This window comes from Gopherus evgoodei, chromosome 17 (genome assembly GCF_007399415.2).
Source record: "Gopherus evgoodei ecotype Sinaloan lineage chromosome 17, rGopEvg1_v1.p, whole genome shotgun sequence".
NCBI classification, from domain to species: Eukaryota; Metazoa; Chordata; order Testudines; family Testudinidae; genus Gopherus; species Gopherus evgoodei.
In genome coordinates, this window is record NC_044338.1 from 10,350,008 (window position 1) to 10,371,036 (window position 21,029).

General features: G+C 45.6%; 1 protein-coding gene across 6 annotated transcripts in view; it reads right to left on the minus strand.

The window, feature by feature from the left end:
- The window catches only part of CLUH (clustered mitochondria homolog), an 83,761-nt gene that overhangs the window by 24,244 nt on the left and 38,488 nt on the right, over window positions 1-21,029 (minus strand). For 3 of the 6 annotated variants that reach the window (XR_003996937.1, XR_003996938.1, XR_003996939.1), the window contains exons 14-26: window positions 19,619-19,771; window positions 19,011-19,073; window positions 18,079-18,323; window positions 17,124-17,208; window positions 15,835-15,988; window positions 14,552-14,691; window positions 13,494-13,574; window positions 12,474-12,599; window positions 11,800-11,921; window positions 9,809-9,902; window positions 8,886-9,020; window positions 7,108-7,181; window positions 5,804-6,210 (exon numbers count right to left, since the gene is read on the minus strand). Coding sequence is in view for 2 of the 6 variants with exons in the window: in XM_030536511.1 (XP_030392371.1) it covers window positions 6,042-6,210; window positions 7,108-7,181; window positions 8,886-9,020; window positions 9,809-9,902; window positions 11,800-11,921; window positions 12,474-12,599; window positions 13,494-13,574; window positions 14,552-14,691; window positions 15,835-15,988; window positions 17,124-17,208; window positions 18,079-18,323; window positions 19,011-19,073; window positions 19,619-19,771 (1,641 nt within the window). In the remaining 4 variants the exon portion in view is untranslated. Of the gene's footprint in view, window positions 1-4,302; window positions 6,211-7,107; window positions 7,182-8,885; window positions 9,021-9,808; window positions 9,903-11,799; window positions 11,922-12,473; window positions 12,600-13,493; window positions 13,575-14,551; window positions 14,692-15,834; window positions 15,989-17,123; window positions 17,209-18,078; window positions 18,324-19,010; window positions 19,074-19,618; window positions 19,772-21,029 lie in introns of those variants that run through there. The other 3 variants (XM_030536511.1, XM_030536510.1, XR_003996936.1) reach the window with 2 other exon arrangements.

Below are 21,029 nucleotides of genomic sequence, written 5' to 3' on the forward strand. Positions count from 1 at the left end.
TTGTGACAAGATCATGTTTGTTAAAATTAGTTTTTCCTTGCTAGAAAGTGTGGATAATACCAAGCTAGGAGGGGTTGCAAGTGCTTTGGAGGATAGGATTAAAATTCAGAATGATCTGGACAAACGGTGTGAAGTAAAAAGGATGAAATTTTAATAAGAACAAATGCAAAGTACTCCCATTATGAAGGACCAATCAATCAGTTGCACACCTACAAAATTGGAAGTGACTGCCTAGGAAGGAGTACTGCAGAAAGGGATCTGGGGATCATAATGGACCACAAGCTAAATGAGTCTGTAATGCTGTTACCAAAAAAAAAAAAAAAGCAAATGTCATTCTGGGATGTATTAGCAGGATTTTTGTAAGCAAGACATGAAGTAATTCTTCTGCTCTGGCCTCAACTAGAGTAGTGTGTCCAGTTCTGGGTGCCACATTTCAGGAAGGATGTGTACAAATAGAGCATCCAGAGAAGAGCAACAAGAATGATGAAAGGTCTAGAAAACATGACCTGTGAGGGAAGATTGAAAAAACTGGGTTTGTTTTGTGTGGGAAGGATAAGACAGAGGGGATATACTTTTAAGTATGTTAAAAGATTAAGAGGAGGAAGAAAAATTGTTTTTCTTAACCTCTGAGGATAGGACAAGAAGCAATAAGGTGGTTTAGGTTGGACATTAGGAAAATCTTCCTGTCAGGGTGGTTAAACACTGGAATAAATTGTCCAGGGGGGTTCTGGAATCTCCATTGTTGGAGATTTTTTAACAGCAGGTTCGACAAACACCACCTCAGGGATGGTCTAGATAATTAGTCCACCAGGAGCGCAGGGAACTGGACTAGATGACCTCTCAAGGTCCCTTCCAGTTCTATAATTGGGGGAAGGAAAATGTTTTAGCAAAGCCAGCAGGAAATTGAGACCTAAAACCTCAACTACCTCTAGGCAGGGACCTGGAGAACTTGGCAGTACCCAAGAGGCTGTTTGAAGCAACATAACATGGGCTGTTGTATTTCAATCAAGGTGCTTGGGAAAATCATGAAAAGCAGCTGCTCATCAACATCTTTTGATCCATGCTGCTGCCTGAGTGTAAGATTCCATCAACAACTTTAAATGAAATCTGGGCCTCTCTCTGTAAACAGATTAATTAAATTCCCCAAGAGTGAGCTGTTCATTTTGCTATAGCCCATTCAGTTTTGAGCAGTTAAGTTTCATATTAGGCAGGTGGTGCCTTCTGTGCATGTCCCCTCACTCCCAAGGACAAGCAGACCACTTGCTACCAAGATCAAGGTGTGGCTTACTCTAGAAGTGGAATTTGGAATTGAAAAATTTCTTAATGCTTTAACTGTTGAGGGGGAAGAACAACAGTGATTGTGATAGTTTAATATTATGGCTCAATGTGTGCAGCTGTTTCCTACAGTGTAGGAATAAAAGGAGTGATTCTCTGCTGTTAAATCTACAGTTCCCTTGGGAGTGCTGTTTGGCTAATTTCCTCTACCTCTCTCCAATAGCCCCCCAAAATGAGCCATTTTGTTTAACCCTAGACAGCACTACCCCAGGTGCTATAATTAGACCACTTAGAATTGATTCTTCTATTTGATTGAACTGTCAAAACCCCTTGAGATTTGGTGCTAAATAAGGGATCTCATATTACAGAACTAGACTTACTGTACTTTCCAAGCCTACATTTGTCTATGCCTTATGAGGAAACCACCTAATCAGCTGGTTACTCCTGATTGTTTCTTGAAGCAAGGCCAGACTCGGCTGATGTAATAGAGATGCTTAAGTTTACACCCATTCTTTTCCCACTCCTAGTGGAAATACTTTGTGCATGGTCCTGTGGAAATGCCCAATGACTGAAGTGGGTCCTGCTCCTTGGCCACTGTGTTTATTTTAAAAGAAAATGCTGACACTGCTGTAGCTTAGGCTGAGGAATTAAGTTTAAAAACCAAACCCAGGCAGCGTTTAGCCAGCAAGAGATGCAATGTTTATAATGTATTTCATTTTCTGCCCTGCTTCAGCAGGTACCTTTATCCCAGCTGCTTGCTAAGTGTGAACGAGTAGTGTCCTGTTCCCACTCCAGAAGGGGAGGTAAGAGGTGGGAAACTGGCTTTTAGGCGTTCAGTATTACACTTTTCCTGAACAGAGGCTGGAGCTGGTCTGAAAACCAAACCAATTCAAAATAAGGGCTCAGGCTGAAGTCTGAGTCAGATTTGTAGTAAGATGTGGAGCCTTTCCCCTGATGGAGGAAAAGCCAACACTCTCTTGGAGAATCAGAATAAGATTTTGAAAAACTGATCAGTTCAATGCCCATCTCTTCCCTGTAAACTGCTCTAGTGTAAGCTACTCCTGGAGCTGGCTAAAGCATAATTATACCAAGCAGGAAGGAAAATTAACTACTATTAGGTTAGGAACAGGGCTTCAGGATTACTTTTCTTTAGTGTTGTGAGACAGACAGGTACCCCCTAGCACTGCATTGTGGAAATAGGAGTAGAGTTGAAGTTACCTGTTGCTATTTTATCTATTTTTAATTAGCTGCTAAAGAAAAAAAAAATCCAGTTCCTTTTGTGCTTAGTGTTACCAAAATGTGGAAATCAGGCTAGAGAACAAAACAAGGAGCAGGGGGTGGGGGTGATCATTCAGTTTCTGTATCTAAGTCTCATCTGCCCTCACCCCTTACTGCATGTGGTAGGAAATCAGTTTAGACTAATCCTCTACTGCTTCTGTGGCTGTCTAATTCATTTTCCCCACCTATGTGTGAGTGACTCTGCCTGTGAAGAATTAAACATCTCCCTGTAGATTATCACTCCTGAAGCAGTGTGTATCTTACCAACAGAACCGTGATGAGGAATAGGGGGCAGTGCCACCAATGTGTGGGGAAGGAGAGCAAAGCCCACTGCTCCAAAGTCTCATGTGCAAGCAGCAGGGAATGATGAGTGAGCTGATGCTGTAGCAGACAGACTAGCCGCCTTCCTGGGTAGCCTATGAAGATTAACAGTTGACAGCCCATTTGTGCTGAATTCCACCCATGGAAAGCATAAAGTAGTAAGACTGTTTAAAGGGTTGTCTAAACACAGTGGCACAGCTTTAAAAATCCAATCCAATCTTGATGTGAGTGTATAGACCAGGCTTAACTTGCAACTCTAGACTGTTACACAATTGTGGACACTCCACTAAACAGGAACAGACAGTGTCTCCATCAATTATTTCCTCAGGATCTAGGCCACATACACTTCCCCTGTGCCAAGAACTGGAGTCATGGGTTGATGCAGCTGGTTAAAAGGAACAGGGAGAAGTTAGTTCTTTACTTCTTTCCAAAGAGAGTGGGGAGGTAGAATCCAAACATCTGCCACTTCATCCCAACTGGGTGGGTCTCTTCCTGGCTGTTCATGTCCTACCTCTACATCCAGGTGCAGTATAAACTGCAGTGCTGGAGTTCACTTACTGTGAAACCATTAGACTGCACTGCAAAGACACACTGAAGGGATGAGAAGCAGTGGCTTACCTACCTTGAGAGAGAGCTCCTTGTATTAGTCAGTTACACAGCAGTGTAGAAAGCACTTACTCTTTTTGTTACTAAGTACCCTCAACATTAGATATGCAGTCAAAACTCATGTGGCTCCTACCAACCTACATTAAGCATTTTAAAGCAATGACGATACTCACTTCATAGCAGTTGCCATGTTTTACAGAGACAGAATGTATCACTTCATTAGACCAAGCGAGGGGGTCAGGTCAGTTACCTTCTGTACAATTGACAGGGTGAGAACAGCTGGCCTGCAAGCAGGTTGAGTATGTGTGTTATTTCTGTTAACAGCCACTGCTCTTGGTATTACTTTTTCAAAGGCAAAGGGGAGGAGAGATTCAAGCTGCTTGTGTTGCAAAACAAGCTTTCCCAGGCTCAGAGCAATCCTAACAGGAGGCTGGTGCAAAATCCACAAAGCAGATGCTTGGTTTGTTTTGAGCATCATTAGAAATGCAGAGGTACTGGGAAAACGTGTGCCAAATGCACAATGGGAAAAAGACAGTTGAAGCACTTAAAGGGAAGTATTAGCTCAACTGCATGTGAGACTTGCATCAAACTGAAGTTCAGTGGCATTTAGATGATTAACACCTGTGTGCTAATTAATGCTAGGATTTTCACAAGAGTTTGAGTGTGTTCATAACCCACCTATGACACCTCTTCTGACTTGGTTTACACCATTGGTACTTCCCCTTCTTTGCAGCAGTGTGAAGTAGCAGCAGCATCAGCTGTTAAACAAATCCCTCAACTCTACTTGGATTTAACACAACAAAATTGAACTTCTTAGTAAGCTACTTTGCACATTTTTATTTAAAAGAGGTTTAATTAATGGACTAGAACTGGAAGACATTACCAAAAATCCCTTGTGTGAAAGATGCCTTGTCATTTATTGAATGTTTCCAGTGGGAGCAAATTCTTTTGGATCAGAGATGCCTCCTGCTTTGTACATTCCCTCTTCCCCCCACAAGTTACAAATACCCAGTATGCAGTACAGGAAACCAAGGGTAAAGAGCACAGTGATAGCACTTGTTTTCCCAGAAGGTCATCAGAAAAGCAATGCAAATTAGCATAGTACTGGTGCTGACAAAGAGACATGACTCCTTGGGCAGCATGATATGGTTTTGGACTAGCAAACATCTCTCACTGTAGGTCTTCATTTACTTGGAAAAGGACATTCAATTCTGTCGGCATACCATGACCTGCAGTGGATATCGCCTATTTGCCTTGTGACTGCACCAGCAGGAAGCATGCTGTATTTTAAGCTGGCAGGCAGAAGCAAAAAGGGAAAAAAAAGTCAATATTCATTCATTGGCATCTGCCATGTCAGTAACATCCATTGCCTGCAATGGAAGTTCTGCTGGGAGCGATCTCAACCCAGCATGCAAAAAACCAAAACCCAGAACAAGACATTATCCCTAGCGTTAAGTGCTATGGGATTTTTAGTATTCTTTCAGCCAGAGGGAAAAATGCCTAGTAATGTTAGGTTGTGTAAAGACACACATGATTCAAACCTGTAGAAGTTTGCTGATTACTTTACAATTAAAAGATGATTAACTTCTGACGCTCATTCAGCTTTGTATTAAAGCAGCTGCTGTACGAAGGGTAAACTCCCCTCCCCATAGCTATTCCAACAGAGGCCAGGTTTTCCCCTTCTGTGAATTTCATTTGGACAGTCCACTTTAATGCCAACACTGATCTGGGAGAGGCACTGGGATTTTCCATTGTAAATGGATTAATGACAGGTACTTTTTATTTTTTTTTTTTTTCATTTTAAACCCTTACTCTTTGGATGCAATTTCCTCAGTTACTCAGGCAGAGAGCACAGGGGCTGCACAATGACCTATGGATCATGAAATCAGAATGTAAACGGTATGAAAATCCCACGGCCACTCAGACCTGAGCAACAAAAGAAAGGCTACAGGACCCAAATGGCTATATCCTAATGTAGCAAAAAGCCGAGCGTTTCCCCTCCCTCTTCACAGGTTTCACGCACTTAGACAGACCAATATGGCTGCTTTCCCCCGCCCCCCTTAGGGCAGCAACTAATAGAACAGTATCATTTGGCTTGGAATCCAGGTTTCGAGCTAGAACTGAGCACTAGGATGAGTGTTCTGGCGAAACAGTGTCCCTTAGACAACATAAAATGACCTGAGAAATGTCCTACCTCCAGACCATTCATTTGGAATTCAGATATATGTACAAAGTCGAAATGGACTGATGACACACACACACACGCGTGGCACACGCACACACCCACACACACCCGGACGTGACAGCCACTGGCTGTGCTCACCTAGGATGTTTTCGTATGCTGCTGCATCCTGGCCACCTTTCCCCCTTCGCGTGGTGGACACGAGCGCAGTCAGATTCTAGTTCTCAACTTAGTTCTTTGCATTGTGTATTAATTGTACCAGTGCAATAACATTGTCAAAAAAAGGAGAAGTTGCCCCAGGGGAGTCCAAGACCCTGGTTCAGATTCAGAAAAAGGGGAAGGTTTAAATTTTGTGTGGGTTTTTTAAGCGAGGTACACTTTAAGCAGAGCTCTGTGCTGGGGGGACCTCAGCAGAAGGGATGCTTGGCTCAGCCTCTCTCTCCTCGGAGACTGCATCTTCTGCTTCCAGCTGTTCGCTGTTCTTCACGGCCTCTTGGAGCTGCTGGCGTCGCTGCACCTCTGCTTTAAGGTTCTCCAAGTCCTTTTGGCTAGGGAGGGAAGCAGAAAGGAGGGGCCTGTATTACAGCTGCTTCAGGAACATGAGGAGGGTGAGCATTGTTGGGGAAGGTAGGAAATCTTGGGGGATTTCCAGCCTCCTCTAGCATCTCATTATAATGCCAGCCCTCTGGTGAAGCAGGGCCCTGCACACTATCTGCCAAATGGCACTGGCCTGTTTAACTATGGCAGGATAACCCACTCTGCTCCCAAAGGTGGAGGGGAGAACGTGTATTCTCCTCCTAGACATGTGATCGCACCTGTTCCTCATTCTTTCTCTGGCCCATCAGCTGCGATATTCCCCACTAATGCTTTACATGACAGTGGTTTAGAGATGTGTCATTCACCAAAAAGCATCAGCTGGTGCTCCATGGCAGCAGAGTGCAGTTCTCGCCCCAGCTGCTCCACCTGCGGGCCTCTGCCCATCCCTCACCGTGCAGGCTTGGGGATTTGCCAGCAGCTCTTGAGCTGAGTGCCAGGACAGAGTTTCTTGGCTAGTGAAGTCTGGCCGGGCTCAGATCACTGCTCAGGGCGGAAGGCTGGGAAGGGATATGAATACCTCAGGCCTTTCCAAGGCTGGATCACTGCATTTGAGTTTGTAATTACCCCACTGGCCTACTCCTATAAGGCAACAGCTCAAATCCTTCCCAGTCCTGAACCGGCCCATCAGTTTGCTCCCATCTAATTATCTCGACAGTGACTTCTTGTCAACTTCCCTATAGATTTATACCAAACACGCTCACAGGCCCTGCTACCTCACCAGGGTCAGATTAACAATCCCTGGGGAACAGGGATTTGCAGGGGGACACTGATTTTCCCTCCAGCTGCCATGCAGCGGGGCACTGGGACGCGGCCAGAGAAAAAGGATGCCAACGCGCGGAACACTCTACCTGAGTGGAATGAAGAGAATTCCATTGATAATGTTAAGCTGCTCCAGCACGCTGGCCATACTGGGAGCCGTGAACTAGGGTTAAAAATAAATAAATCAAGTCAGTCATTTGTAAGACACCCTAACGAGCAGAGAGACCTCAGCATTGACTCACTTTATAATTACTTCCTTACCTCCTAGGGCAGTGGAAGGATAAATCAGGTGCAGCCGGTACATTTGTACTGCACCTAGCGCAATGGAGCCAATCTTAGTTGGTCCCCAGGCACTACCGGAGTAAACCTGATTAACAGTGCAATGCTGGAGGCTACAGAAATGCCCATGTAGACAGGAGAGATGGGAGACAGAGCAGGGCAATAGGACTGACTAGCTATATCAATTTTGGGACCAATTACATGAGCCAAATGTGAATGATTTGGTCTTTTTAATTTCAGGGAGTAAGGAGAGATTAAACCTTATGGTCTCTTGGATTTGAGCCATTCCCTCAGAATTTGACAGGAGGGTGGGGATGGGGGGGGGGGTAGCCTTGGCATGTCTAAGGATTTGCCGTAGTCCCTGGCCTGAGAGTGTCACCTAATTCGAATTGCATCCATAATCTTTCTCAAGATGTTTCATTTTAATCTCTCCAGTTCTGTAGCTGAAAAGGGAGGAAAAAGCCACCAGTGACCAGGAAAGCGCAGAGCTGCAGGGCTGTTGACACTAACGTGTTCCCCTCATCCCCAGTGGTTCAGCGCCCCTGCAGAACCAGTGGCGTGAGCAGCCAGGAACCCAGCAGCGCAGTAGCTTCTGCACAGCCAGTCCCAAATAGCACTCGCCGTGTGTTCGCGTTTGGGCTTTTCCAGGCACAGCATGAGAACTTCACTCCCGCAACGTGCGCGTGCAGATAAGAGCAGCTGGTTTTGGAACCAGACTCTTCCCACGTTAATTCCTGCAGTGCTGACGGTTGGGCACGGCCCTGCTATGATATGATATGCCGTCCAGCCTCCTGTCAGGCTCGCTCTGCCAACACAGTTAGGCTGCACATTTATTTACGTGGTGCTTGCTTTCCATGGATTTCAAAATGCTTTACACAGAACAGGGACCATTTTACAGAGGAAACGGAGACACAGAAGTTAACTGACTTGCCTGCAGTCACAGTGAATCAATTGGCAGAGTCAGAACTAAGGCGTTCTAAGCTCCCACTCACTTTCAGCAAGTGCCTGATTCTTTCGTACCCGTTTTTCCAGCTGGGACCCGCCATGTTGCAGAGCAAATCACCCAACCTCCTAAGTTTAGGGGAGATCAGAAGCCAGCAGGTTCCTAGCCCTTTCTTGCAGTTATCTGATCATGAAACCACCTCAGAAACTCAAAGCCAACAGCACGTGTGTCACATCGGTGCATGAACTAGTGTTACAAATGAAGGTTTCCAAGAGTCAATTGGAAAAAGGCACCCTGCCGTATCAGGTGCTTTCCGACTAGCCCACTTCTGCAAACCTACAGACCAAGACACCTGAGTCTCTCCTGGGGGGCAAAAGAAAGTCTTAACTATGAGGTTATGGGTAAGGAATCCAGAAGAACGTTGCTAAGCAGGTGGGGTTTTAAAATCAAAGGTTGCTCTCGGTCACTTCTGTTTTGGAAGATCTTACTCACCAAAGGAACGCCATGCAAGTAAAATGGGGAATACCAGTAGAGGGGGTAGTAGCTCCCAAACCAGGAGAAACAAAGTTCACCCATCGCAACTGTTGTTGCAGCATACACGTCTTTGTGGAAAATACCCCGACTGCCCTAATGCATGCAAGTTACCTTAAGTGGCATAATGTTAGCATTGGATCCATTCTTGTAGATCTCATTCATTGTGCGTTGAAGAGCCACTGCTTGCTGAGTCAGGTATTTCAAGTACTCAGAGCTTTCTTTGGTCTTTTCGTGGTGTTCTCCAAGCTGGCCAGAAATAATAATAAGAAAAAAATTGTATCAGAACAAACCCTGAACTCTGCTTGAATCACAGCATCTAAATGGTTATATGAGACAGTGTAAGATTTCACCTACTGAAACCCACTGGGACTGGACTGTGTCTCACCGTAGAATGAATGCGGATGACCTGGTATAACATGCAAAATTGCCTGCAGGCAGCTGCTTATCTGCTTGATGCAAGCACACAGCTTTGATGCATGTTCTCGCTCAGGTTTACAGAGGTTTCCTCCATCAGGCTGAGCACGCTGTCAATGAGAGCGAGCTCAATCAATTGCCTGGCTTCTTTGTCAAACAGGTTTGCCTGAACATGTTGGCATGTTTGCTCGTCTCAGTGAGTTCTGCAAGCAAGAGAGGTTCCCCCCAGCCCAGGACTGGGTTGTGTCTTCGATTTGGAAGGGTGTTATCAAGAGTGAGACGCGCACTCTGAATCGTGTCACTGCTTTCTCACATCTTAGTGTTTTGCAGCAGCGATGAAGCCTGCAGGTGTTTCACGCAGACTGAAAATCCGTCCAGTGACTGCGACCACAGAGGTTACCAGTCAAACAGAAGACCTTGTGGCAATACTAGGAAAGACTAGCTTTCTAATGGCACGTGGCAAGACAATCACCTCCAACAGTCTGGGAGGAGTTCTCCAGAGCTGTTCATATGAACAAGCCTCCCCCATGTTGTAAGATGCAGGACGGTTTCAGCACAGAACTAGGGGCTTCGCACCGGAAAGCCGAATGGGGCAAGCGAAGCAAGCACAGGCTACTGACCTGATTTTTGTAGATTGTGTAGCCTTCCTTTTCATGCTGTAGAGCCGATCGGAATTCTGCTTTACTCTCGTACACTCGGGCTACCAAGTGATGGCTGCAATGGAAAGGAAGAGACGTGGATCTAGCTTTAACGAAGGCATGGTCAATCAAGGGAGAAAGAGTTCTTCTCTGCTGCAAAGAGGTGCATGCAATGCTCAGTGCTAAGAACACAAGAACGGCCATACTGGTCAGATCAATGGTCCATCTAGCCCATGCCAGATGCTACAAAAGGAATAATAGAACAAGGCAATCATCAAATGACTCGTCCCAGCATCTGGCAGTCAGGCTTAAGGACACCTAGAGCATGGGGTTGCATCTCTGACCATCTTGGCTAATATCCATTAATGGATCAATCCACCATGACCATATCTAATTATTATTTTTTTTTTTTAAGTTTTATCTTCACATCATCCCCTGGCAAGAAGTTCTACAGGCTGACTGAATAAGTACTTCCTTTTGTTCGTTTTAAACCTGCTGCCACCTCACCTCAAGGGATGACCAGGGTCAAAGGAGGAGGCGGCCAGATATTTGACTGTCAGGACAGTGTTAGTGGTTACCTTCTCTCTGGTTAACTCTTCATATTTACTCCATTCTAGGTTAGGAAATTACGCCTAAATCCTAGCAAAAGTAGATCAAACCCTCATCACTCCAACCAGAGAAGAAAAAAGTCACCTCAGACTGGACTTGATGTTGATTTTTGGTCACTTTCTGCTGCTTGGGGACAGGAAGCTTGTTTTCTGTCCAGGACATTTAAAAATGCCAGTTGTACGTTATGTGCTCAGCACTTCCAGATAATGCTGAAGGCTGTGAGAATATCTAATTGGTCAGGCTTCTCTCCCGGCCAGGTAATTAGAGTAAGAGGAAGCAACCAGGGGTCTCCCCTTTCTAAAAGGGCATTTTGTTTTCTTGGAAAGTGAACAAGTGAATCTCTTTGCCAGCCCCGCATCAGAATCTTACAACAAAGACAACTGGCAGCAACAGTGACAGCAAGAGCTGCTGATCCAAGTCACCTAGTTGTTCTCCAGTTGGGAGAGTCACCTTGGCTTGATCTCAGCAGCTCAAGCATTCTTGGAATGGAAAAAGCTTTCTACGTTTGGCTTTTTTATTCTAAGGGATCTCAATGCACATCTTAGCCCCGTGGAGGCATGCAGGAAGATGTTCTCTGCAGAATTTGTATCCATCAATTGTTGGAAAACAAATCAGACTCATGTGGGTGCTTCAGAAGATTTCTCTTCACCTTGATGAACTGCAGATGGCTGCAGCGTGGGGGTGGCAATTTCGAGTGGGACAATGCCCACTGGCCAGTTTTTCAAGGGAAATGTCTGTAGCAATGGGTACTGACTCCACAATTTTAGGATCTGATCCTAAGAGGTGCCGAGTGCTCTCAACTCCCAGTGGAGTCACAAAGAACCACTTCATAGGATCAGCCTTTACGGTGAAAGACAAATGCAAATGATCTGTGTCTCCAAGCTAGTTCAGCAAGAACCAACAACCAGGGGCTTTCCATCATCTCAGTCCCAAACGTACTGATGATATTTATCCCTCTCCTCCCAGCCTTCACTTACTGTTTGCATTTTTACACAGGAAGCAGGGATCTTACTACGTTTGTGGACAACACCTAGCATATTGTATTGTGGTAGGTCCTACATGTAGATAATTCTAGATCCACAATTCTCCGCCTTTTGAAGCAGCTATCCCAGACTCAGTCAAATCAAGCATAGCTGCCTTCCAACTGAACTGGGCGGCTGAGCTCTCACTTCAGAAATCATATAAATGGTTGGGGAAGAAAGAATGGAGGCTTGCACACAGCTGACCAAGGACAGCACTCATAAGCCAGAGTGGGGCCCAATCCCAGATGCGATGAGGGTAGAATCACAGTCTGACTTTCCTATAAAGCATCACACCCCTCAAACACAAACTTCAACCCATTTCCCCAGACCGAGGCACCATACCTCAGTGCCACCTTCAGAGACTTGGAGCCGTGATACTTGGAGTTGATCGCCAGAGCATTCTCCAGGAATCGGAGGGACAGGTCGTATTCCATAACCCCGTGAAGCACCAAACCAATGTTGTTCTAAGGGCAATCACCACACACAGGTCAGAGAACAAGAGGGAGTTTCGAAAAGTGACTCTTGACTAAGCCTTTTGAGCTAAAGACACAGAAATGTGTGGGCCTGTTATTTTTATTAGCTCTTTGTCGAGGGTCCCACAGAGATCAGGGCCCCATTGCACTAGGCACTGTGCACACGTAACTAGAGATACTGTGCTCCAAAGAGCTCTGAGCAAGGCAGGCAGAGGGGGTGAGAATGGAAGTACCCTCACTTTATGTACAAGCAGGTTAAGTGACCTGCCCAAGGTCACATAGGAAGTCTACGGCAGGGCCGGGAACTGACCCCACATCATCTTCTGAGTCCTAGTCCAGTGCCTTAGCCACAGGACCACCCTTCCTCTCTACAGGACTACTATCTATGCATTTACAATCTTGTTCCTTCCCCCACAGTGGGAAAGTAGGAGCAATAACGCATGTTGGAAGGGATGGAGAGACATTTCCCTATTGATGGGATTAAAATAAGTGAACAAGCTTCACGGAGCCTAGACAAGGAGTTTACTCGGAAGGATCACTTACATCTAAGAGTGCCATTTCTGGGTGGTCTTCTCCAAATACCAACAGCATGAGGTAGCGTGCGCGGTACAATAAGTTTAATGCTGTGGAGAGTTGGCTGTTGGCAAAGCAATACAAAGCCAGGTGCATCTACAGTATAAGGAACATTCAGAGGTTAAAAATGTGGCATCACATCCTCAGTACAAATAAACCAGTCTCCCCTCCCACCTGCCCCCCTTTTGTTTGGGACACTGAGAAAAGCATTGCCTTTAAGAATCAAAATAATTCAGGTTATAACCATTAGGAAGAGTTACTAATCTACTAGTCAACTTAAAGAAGGCTGATATGCCATGTGAGATACAGAGCTGAGACATGGTTGTGTTTATATTATATCTAAATCAGTATCTCCTAGTAGCTTCAGAAAGTATTTCAAAGTTGACCAGCATGTATAATATACCAATTGTTACACAAAATTTTACAAAATTGGGATGGGGGAGCAATATGCATATATTTTATATATATAATAAAATGTGTATATAATATAAACATCTGGCAAACCAGAGCAAAAGTCTCTCTCACCTAGTGACATTTCAGTATGAGCAATTGCAGGATTGGATTTTCGGAGAGAAACTTTGAATACAACCTTCTACAGAACGACAGGGCCACACTGACAGTGTGAGGTTAGTTTGGAGAATCCATTTCAATCTCTCTCTTCCCATGATTGCTGTAAGTGGGTTTTCTTTGCATGTATCTTAACTATTAGTTTAAGGGCCTGCTTTTCAGGACTTCACTTTTAACTCTTGTGATTCAGTGACGCTCTGAGCGAACAGAGACTCACTTTCCACACATCTTGTTCCTAGCAATAAGACACCTAAAGAAAAGAAATGCCCCCAAGAAAGCATGCAGCGTGGGAAGAACAGGTTTACCAAGAGACTGTTTTACAAAGTTAAGGAGGCTGCAGCTGGTTTGCAAATGTGCGCATAAGCATAAAGTCACAGACACCAGGTGCGAACGCTACATGCACTGGTCTCTCTTTATACTCACGTATTCTTGGATTGTGTTGGGATGCTCAATGCCCAGGACCCTCTCACTCATTAGCACCGCTTTCTGTTGATTACTTAAGGCCTATGAAAGAATGACAAACAGGAGGATGTAGCAAATTCTGAGACTTACATCTCGAGAGATACTTGGGTGGGAACAGAAGAGAGGAAGGTGTCTTGGTTTCCAGCCTCTCTCTCTCAAGAAATGGAGGATGCTCAGCAACAGTTTCCATTCATTTTTGGACTTCAGCAAGAGAAATGCCTTCCAGCAACTCACTGAGAAGTCTGGGTGAGTTGCGCCAGGGCACAGCTAGGTTTGCCTCTTGGTAACTCTTCTGCCTTGGCAAGTGAGAGACCCAGATTTCATTTCCACTGGGAGTCAAAGGATAATCTGGGTGCACTCTGATAGCCCAAACCTGAAGGGCTGTTAATCCCAACACTCCTCAGCCCAAATGAGCCAGCAAGCAGGTCATTGCTGGGGAAGAGGACACATGTTCAGGGTACCAGATAAGAGAGCCTTCAATAGGAGTCAAGGAGAAACCAATGACCTCCAGCGAGGACTATGGGCAAGGTAACAGAATCCAAGTGGGCTTCTCATCAGGATGCCCACCTGTACAGTGATGAAAGTGACACAGAGTGCTGGCCACATAGCCCTTTGGCTAGCTAGCTAAGATAGCCATAAAGGGAGAAAGGGAAAAACCACTGACGCAAATGATTGTTTCCTTAAATAAAATGTAATGCTTCAGTAACTGCTTTTCCAAGAGAGGCTAATGAACCCTTAAGTCACTCTTATGCAGTAGGGAAACAGATGTTCTACCCATTCCAGAGACAGGAAAACGGACAGGTGTAAGTGGCCAGAGACGAGACTGGAATGAGAACCCAGGAGACCTGGCCCCAGGCCTGTTCTCGCATCCACTTCTCAGCTCAAGTATACCGCTCATTCTGCAGTTATCACAGAGTCGTTAATCTGAAGGCACAAAGGGCAGCCAGGAGGGGGAGAAAACAGTTACCGCTGACCAGCCAGGACATTTCTTAGGGAAGCGGCAGGGGGGCTGAGTGTACCTCTGAGTAGTCTCCCATGATATAGTTGAGGCGAGCCAGCAGCCGAAGGCAGGCACAGATTTCCACGTGCATAGCACCGTACACATTGTTAAACAAGTTTAAGGCTTCGTTGATGAGCTCACAGCCCTCCTTCAAGAAACCTACAAAAACCCATAGGAAATATTAGAACATAAGAATGGCCATACTGGGTCAGACCAAAGGTCCACCCAGCCCAGTATCCTGTCTACCGACAGCGGCCAATGCCAGGTGCCCCAGAGGGAGTGAACCTAACAGGTAACAATCAAGTGATTTCTCTCCTGCCATCCATCTCCACCCTCTGACAAACAGAGGCTAGGGACACCATTCCTTACCCATCCTGGCTAATAGCCATTCAGGGACTTAATCTCCATGAATTTATCCAGTTCTCTTTTAAACGCTGTTATAGTCCTAGCCTTCACAACCTCCTCAGGCAAGGAGTTCCACAAGTTGACTGTGCGCTGTGTGAAGAAGAACTTCCTTTTATTTGTTTTAAACCTGCTGCCCATTAATTTCATTTGGTGGCCCCTAGTTCTTCTATTATGGGAACAAGTAAATAACTTTTCCTTATTCGCTTTCTCTATGCCACTCCTGATTTTATATTATATTATATTCTTATTAAGTGTTATCCTGGGACTTCAATTTCCTTTTCCTGTAACTATAGAGCAGAGAGAAGGCTGGGGAACTTCCTTTGCTGAATCTCTGGGCAGCTGTATTACCCATAAGCAATGAGAAATCACAACTCCTAGTGCCACAAGAAGAACAAGCATCGTCCATAAAAGAGAAACACAACGAGGGAGGTCTAGACAGCTCAGGGTAGGAGTAATGGGAGACACAGTTCTCTACCACTAGGACATTAGCTCATGTTATGATTCTGCCTTTTCTTTGTTTTTGGTAAAGTCTAAAATGACTCTCTCTCAGAGAGAAGTTATTTCAACCATCTAATCCCGATCTGGGTCCTGTGAACCTATGCTGGATTTCAGAGACCCGACAGCGGTTTAATAGTTTGTGTGCAGTGAGATGGAGATCTCAGTCCCCTTCCTAGAGGTCACGTGCCCGTCACTTGTCCCTTGGTAGTTTCCACTGCGGGACTGCTTTATGACTGGGTGTGGAGACTGTATTTCTCTCTCACCTCTGGAGGGTGTCCCCCTAGAACAGACTTAAGGGGCAATGACTGACACAGGGCAGCCTCCCATGCTGTGCAGAGCTTGTGCTGCGGCTAGACAAGGTCAGGGCACAAAGCAGCGTTCATAAGAGGCGGCACGTACCTTGCTGGACCTTTGCTTGCCCGCTCTGGAAGAAGTGGAAAGCATCTGAAGCTTTAGGGTTTACATGCTTCACGACTGGGAAGATGTTGAGAATATCCTCCTCTGTGAAGGTGGGTTTGTGCCGGTTATCGAAGTTATACTCTTTCAACAGGATCTGAAGAAACCAAGAAGAACCAAAGCTAACATCTTTCAGCTACTTTCCTCCCTCCCAAAGCCATTCATGGACATCTGGGGCAAATGTAACCCTCAGTGGCACTTGTGTGACCCCACTGAAGTCCAAAAGGGGCTGCCTGGGTGTAACTGAGGACAGAATCAGGCCTCCCAGGACACTGTGCAACCAGCTGTGCAGCAGACAAAATGTCCCCGTTTCCCAGATGGGCAACACTGAGGCCCAGAGATGTGAAGGAGTTTGCCCACAGTCACACAGCACGTTGGTGGCAGAGCTAGGAATAGAATCCAGCCCCTCTCAGCCCTAACAGCAAAATCACACTCCTTTCTGTACTGTAGAATCTAGAGGGGAGTCAAATTCCTCCACTTCCGAACAAGACAGGCCAGCAGCTTTGGTTGCCAGGTCACAGACAGACAGACAAATTGGGGCAGTGTTAATGCACACATGGCTAGCGTCCCTTCAGATTTTGTTTTTACGTTAGTTTATGTATGAAGACGTGGGGACAGTGTCTTGAAAGAGGGCCATGGTGGAGGTCTGTGCTGGAAGGCCAACTCGTCGTATGCCTTTATTAAACCCCTGCAGCAAACCGATCCCTGGTTTGTTGTAGGAGCACGCTGGAGAGGCTGAGCTCTGGGTTGTGCCATCACTTGCATTATGAACCCTGATGTGCAGGGATTTACAGCCTACAATAAGGTGCCATCTGAGCTGAATCTTGGCACAAAAATCTACAAACGGGAGCCATTTTTTTTCCGGTAAGGAGGACAGCATCATCCTGCTTTCTAAGGCAGAAGGTGAGCCTATTCCCCTTAACAGCAGTGGTTTCACTTTGTATTGTGCAGGGCCATTTGGCCAGCACCAGAGACAGGACTAGACAAAGGACTGAGACTGGAGCAGACCAATCTTCTTATATAAAGCATGTTTACCCTTAATGCAACTACATAAAATCCCTTTGCAGGGCTAGAACTGGCATTTCAGTATTAAATCTGTGGAAGGAGTGAAGGGCCAGGGATGGGAATCATCTTTTGAAAGACCTTGTGATCTGAATCAACATATGCCTCCTGTTAGTGAATTTCCCCATTGGAGAAAGTGATGAAGGAAAGCTGGAGGACTTGGCTCTCACCTGGATTCCAGTTTTGAGGGAGATCTCACGTAGAAGGGTGATTTTCTGGAGGTTACACACCTCTGCTGCTTGGTCAATATTCTCACTGCATGAATAAATAAATAAAATTAAAAAAAAAAAAAAAGAGGCGAGAGCTAGGGGTAAGTTTATACTCAAGAGTATCCACCTAGGGCATGCCTGAGGCCCTCTCCCCGGTATAGTTAGGCACTAGTCAACAAAGAAGGTGCAACCGAACTAGGTCAGCAAGCAAGGAGCTTTCCCGCAGAAGCCCCAGAATGCTGGGTGTACACCAGTGCACGTTTACTTCAGTCCTACATGCATCTTTTTCCTTCCCCCGCCTTCAGCTTTAGCAATAGGGCTGCTTGATTCAACCTTTCCCTTATTTGTATTAAAATCTTAAATTCTCTGATGCCAGAGAGAGATCCACGAATTCAACCATGACTTAAATCGCGCGCGTGTGCGTGTGGTGTAAAAAAAGCTTTTATTCATTGGTAATATCCGTTAGTGTCTTCCTCCTCTTACATCACCGGCAACCTCTTCATTTCAGAGGCTGGCTAAGATCTGTCCTTGTTCTAGGAACATCCACAGATTTAAAACCCGCCTAACTCATGGCCATGAAATCTCCACTCCCCTCTCTGCCAATGCTCATCTCAGACTGGATACTTGTCCCCTCTTCTATCCTTCACACTATCTCCTCTGCAGCTTGTGCCGTCTGAATCAACCTTCTGGGATATCTTTGCCTCATGCATTTGATTTCATTTAAAATTTCACCTGTAATCCTAATTCAACCCTCCCCCACCCCACCACCTCTCCATCTGCTACTTAAGCCTTTTTAAAGTCTGATTCCAGTGCTTAAGGGATTTTATAATACAGGCACCCTTCGTAATACAGATACTGATGAGAAAGAGAAATCGGGCAAAAGGAAGGGAAAGTGACGATAAATCATTCTACTTACCATTCAAGATGAAAATCAAAGTAGTTCTTTGCCTCGGAACAAATATTCTTCCAAAGCTCCTGAGGGGTCATGCTGGCCCAGGCAGTGTTATCAGCATTTCCAAGGTTCCTGTTTTTCCTTTTCTTATTCTTCTTCTTGGAGACCAGCTCATCAGCAGGGAGATGGGCAACTGGATTCAGGAAGGAGCTTAGGAAGCAATTGAGGAAGTGACTGATGGCTGCCGATAAACCAGACAACTCCACGCCCTGTAGCAAAATACTGCAAGTCAGTTGCGGAACCTTTTCTGTGTTACACATGCATCAATCTGACCCAACTCTAATGGAAATCCAGTCCCATCTGTACGACAAATACCATTGTGGTGCCCAACGAGACAGAGGGGAGCTCCGCCAGGACAGCGCGTCTCAGAGCAACAGAACAAACATGCATGAAGTGCCACACACAAAGTCATGCACAGTTTCAATAAAAACTCCAAAAAGGGGCGGGGTTGGGGAGAATGAACAATTACTGGGGATGTGGAGATTATAATGCAGATTTCCTTGCTTCTGGAACGATGCATTGCTCCATGTCCTAGAGTTGATGTAATAAACAAGCATCCTTGGAGGTCAAAAGCACTGCTGTTTGCTTAAGCAGAGCAAGTGTTTTACAGGTAAGACAAGCTGTGATTTCACTCTTAAAAGCCTTCAGTGTAATCAGTGAAATTCTGGGGAAGAAAAGCATGAACAATAATCCGCTGGGAGTGCTTCCTTCAAGTGGAAACTTGTTTTCTCTTGGATCCAGGTCTCGACCTATATTAGGCCTAATGAGATTTTACTTCCAGTTGCTAGGCAACATCCATGAACTAGCTAATGAGAATACAGATTTAAACAGCTTCTATTTCTGAAAAACTGTTAACGAGACCCTCACATGGCGAGAATTTAGACAGCCGCTCGTACCTGAAGGTATGTCTTGAAGATGTGTTTGGCTGACCGAGTGATCAATTCGCTGATTCCAATTTTCTACCCAAAGGAATAAAGAACAGGGACTAAGAAAATTAGTCAACAGAGGGAAAACACACACACACACACACACATTTTGCTTTTAGATGCATTTTGATCCATACTGACAAAAATACTGACAAAGGGCCCAACTCTGCAATCGTACTCACTACTCTATGTGAGCCAGGGTAGCAGAATCAGGCCCCAGTGTAACCCCGTGACCAAGCACAAGTAACATCTTTTCCATTCAGTCCAGGGCCCCTGTGGATCACTGCATGGCCAGAAAAACGCAGGCTGTCTCGGACCAATCAGCAATGCCTTTTACCCCAAAGTGCTTTACGGACCCTCAAGGCACCTACCCCTCCCTAGCCTGAATTAAAACAGAAATATAGGAGTAAAACCTTCAACCCCTGCAATCAAAGGCTTTTTCACGTAGTTTCAAAGCCTGGCTGTTTATTATTACATGGAGGCTGACAGAATGCAATTAGCCGAGTTGGAATATGGCCAGGCCCCAATTATCCCAGCAGCAGCTGAAGTGACAATCGGAAACGAAACCCGCCGCTTACATAGATGTGATCCAGCTGTGGGCGGGTGGGGGTCTTGGCGATGAAGTCAACGACTTTGCCTAGGTAGCGCATGTTGATGCCTCTCTGGTGCATGGCCTCTGCTAACGTAGCGCCATCCATCGGGAGCATGGTGTGGTCCAGGCAGTCTTTCACCTGCAGAGCACATGGAGCTTAGGGGAAAGGAGCCACTGGCCAGAAACGGGGCATTTTGAGCCACATGTTCAAACGTGCCCAGCACCCGCTAGCTCTCGTGGTCCTCAGTGAGGGCTGCGCCCCCTCTGAAAAGCTGGTCCCTTGCTCAGACTGGGCTCTATGTTTCAGATCTTTTGGGGGCAGGGGGTGTAATGCATAGGGCCCCAATTCTTGACTTGGGCTCCTAGAAACTCTTGCCCCAAACACGATTCTCAGGAGCTCCATACATCTGATAAGTGTCCTCCCTTCCTCAGCCTGGAATCCAGGCACAGAACAGGCATGCCCATGGCTGGAGAAGCACGGCTGTTATCAGGGAATGCTGTGCAAATCCACCCGATCTGGAGCCGTTTACCCAACCTCCTGCAAGCGGGAACCTACCAACTAAGGAACAGGGAGAAACGAGAGATGAACTACCACATTTCCCATGCTCTCTACAAATAAAAAAAAAAAAAAAAAAGAAAGTAGGGTTGGGCTGGGGAGAGAGGCTGGGGCGGGGCGAGTTAAGAGGTACTGGTTTCTAGTGCTGGCTGGCAAATGGAAGTCGTGAAGTACAATGAATAATGCAAATGTAAATGCGTCCCCTTGAGTTTTAAATACATTTGTGCAAGTTACCTTCACATATTGAGAATGGGTGGGAGGTGGGTACACAGAAGCTCTCTACGTGTCTGTCACCTAGTTTGCGTGCTCCTGTGTGTGTATACACACACACACACAGTTGTGTAGTATTTTTGATCCCTAGTTATGCTCCTCATTGTAGACTAAGTATTCAACAAAGAAAAAAAATTGAGCTTGTGCCTTTTTTTATTGTTTTACTTTGGTATAAGGGGGAAGGGTTGATTTTTCTCAGGGTTTTTTAAGACTAGCGTTTTGAGTGTTGAGAGTTATGACATACTGAATCAGTGAAATGATGACATCAGAAGCGTGTGAAAGCCAAGCAATTAATACAGGAAGAGATTTTCATTCATTGTTTATTTCTCTCTCAGTGACTAAAGAGCACTTTGGAGAGAAGAGAGCTTTGTAGATTCACCAGCTCTACCCTTCAATTAGAGCGCACGACTGCACAGCGCACACAAGAATCTGCCCCCCAAAATGCCTTCAGGAAAACAGGAAACGGCAGACTTGTCATGTCAGATATTTCTTACATTAACAATCAGAAAGAGCTCTTAAAAAGTAACCCCCTCCACAGGCCTTTCAGTTCTAGCAAAAAGAGAACGGTCAC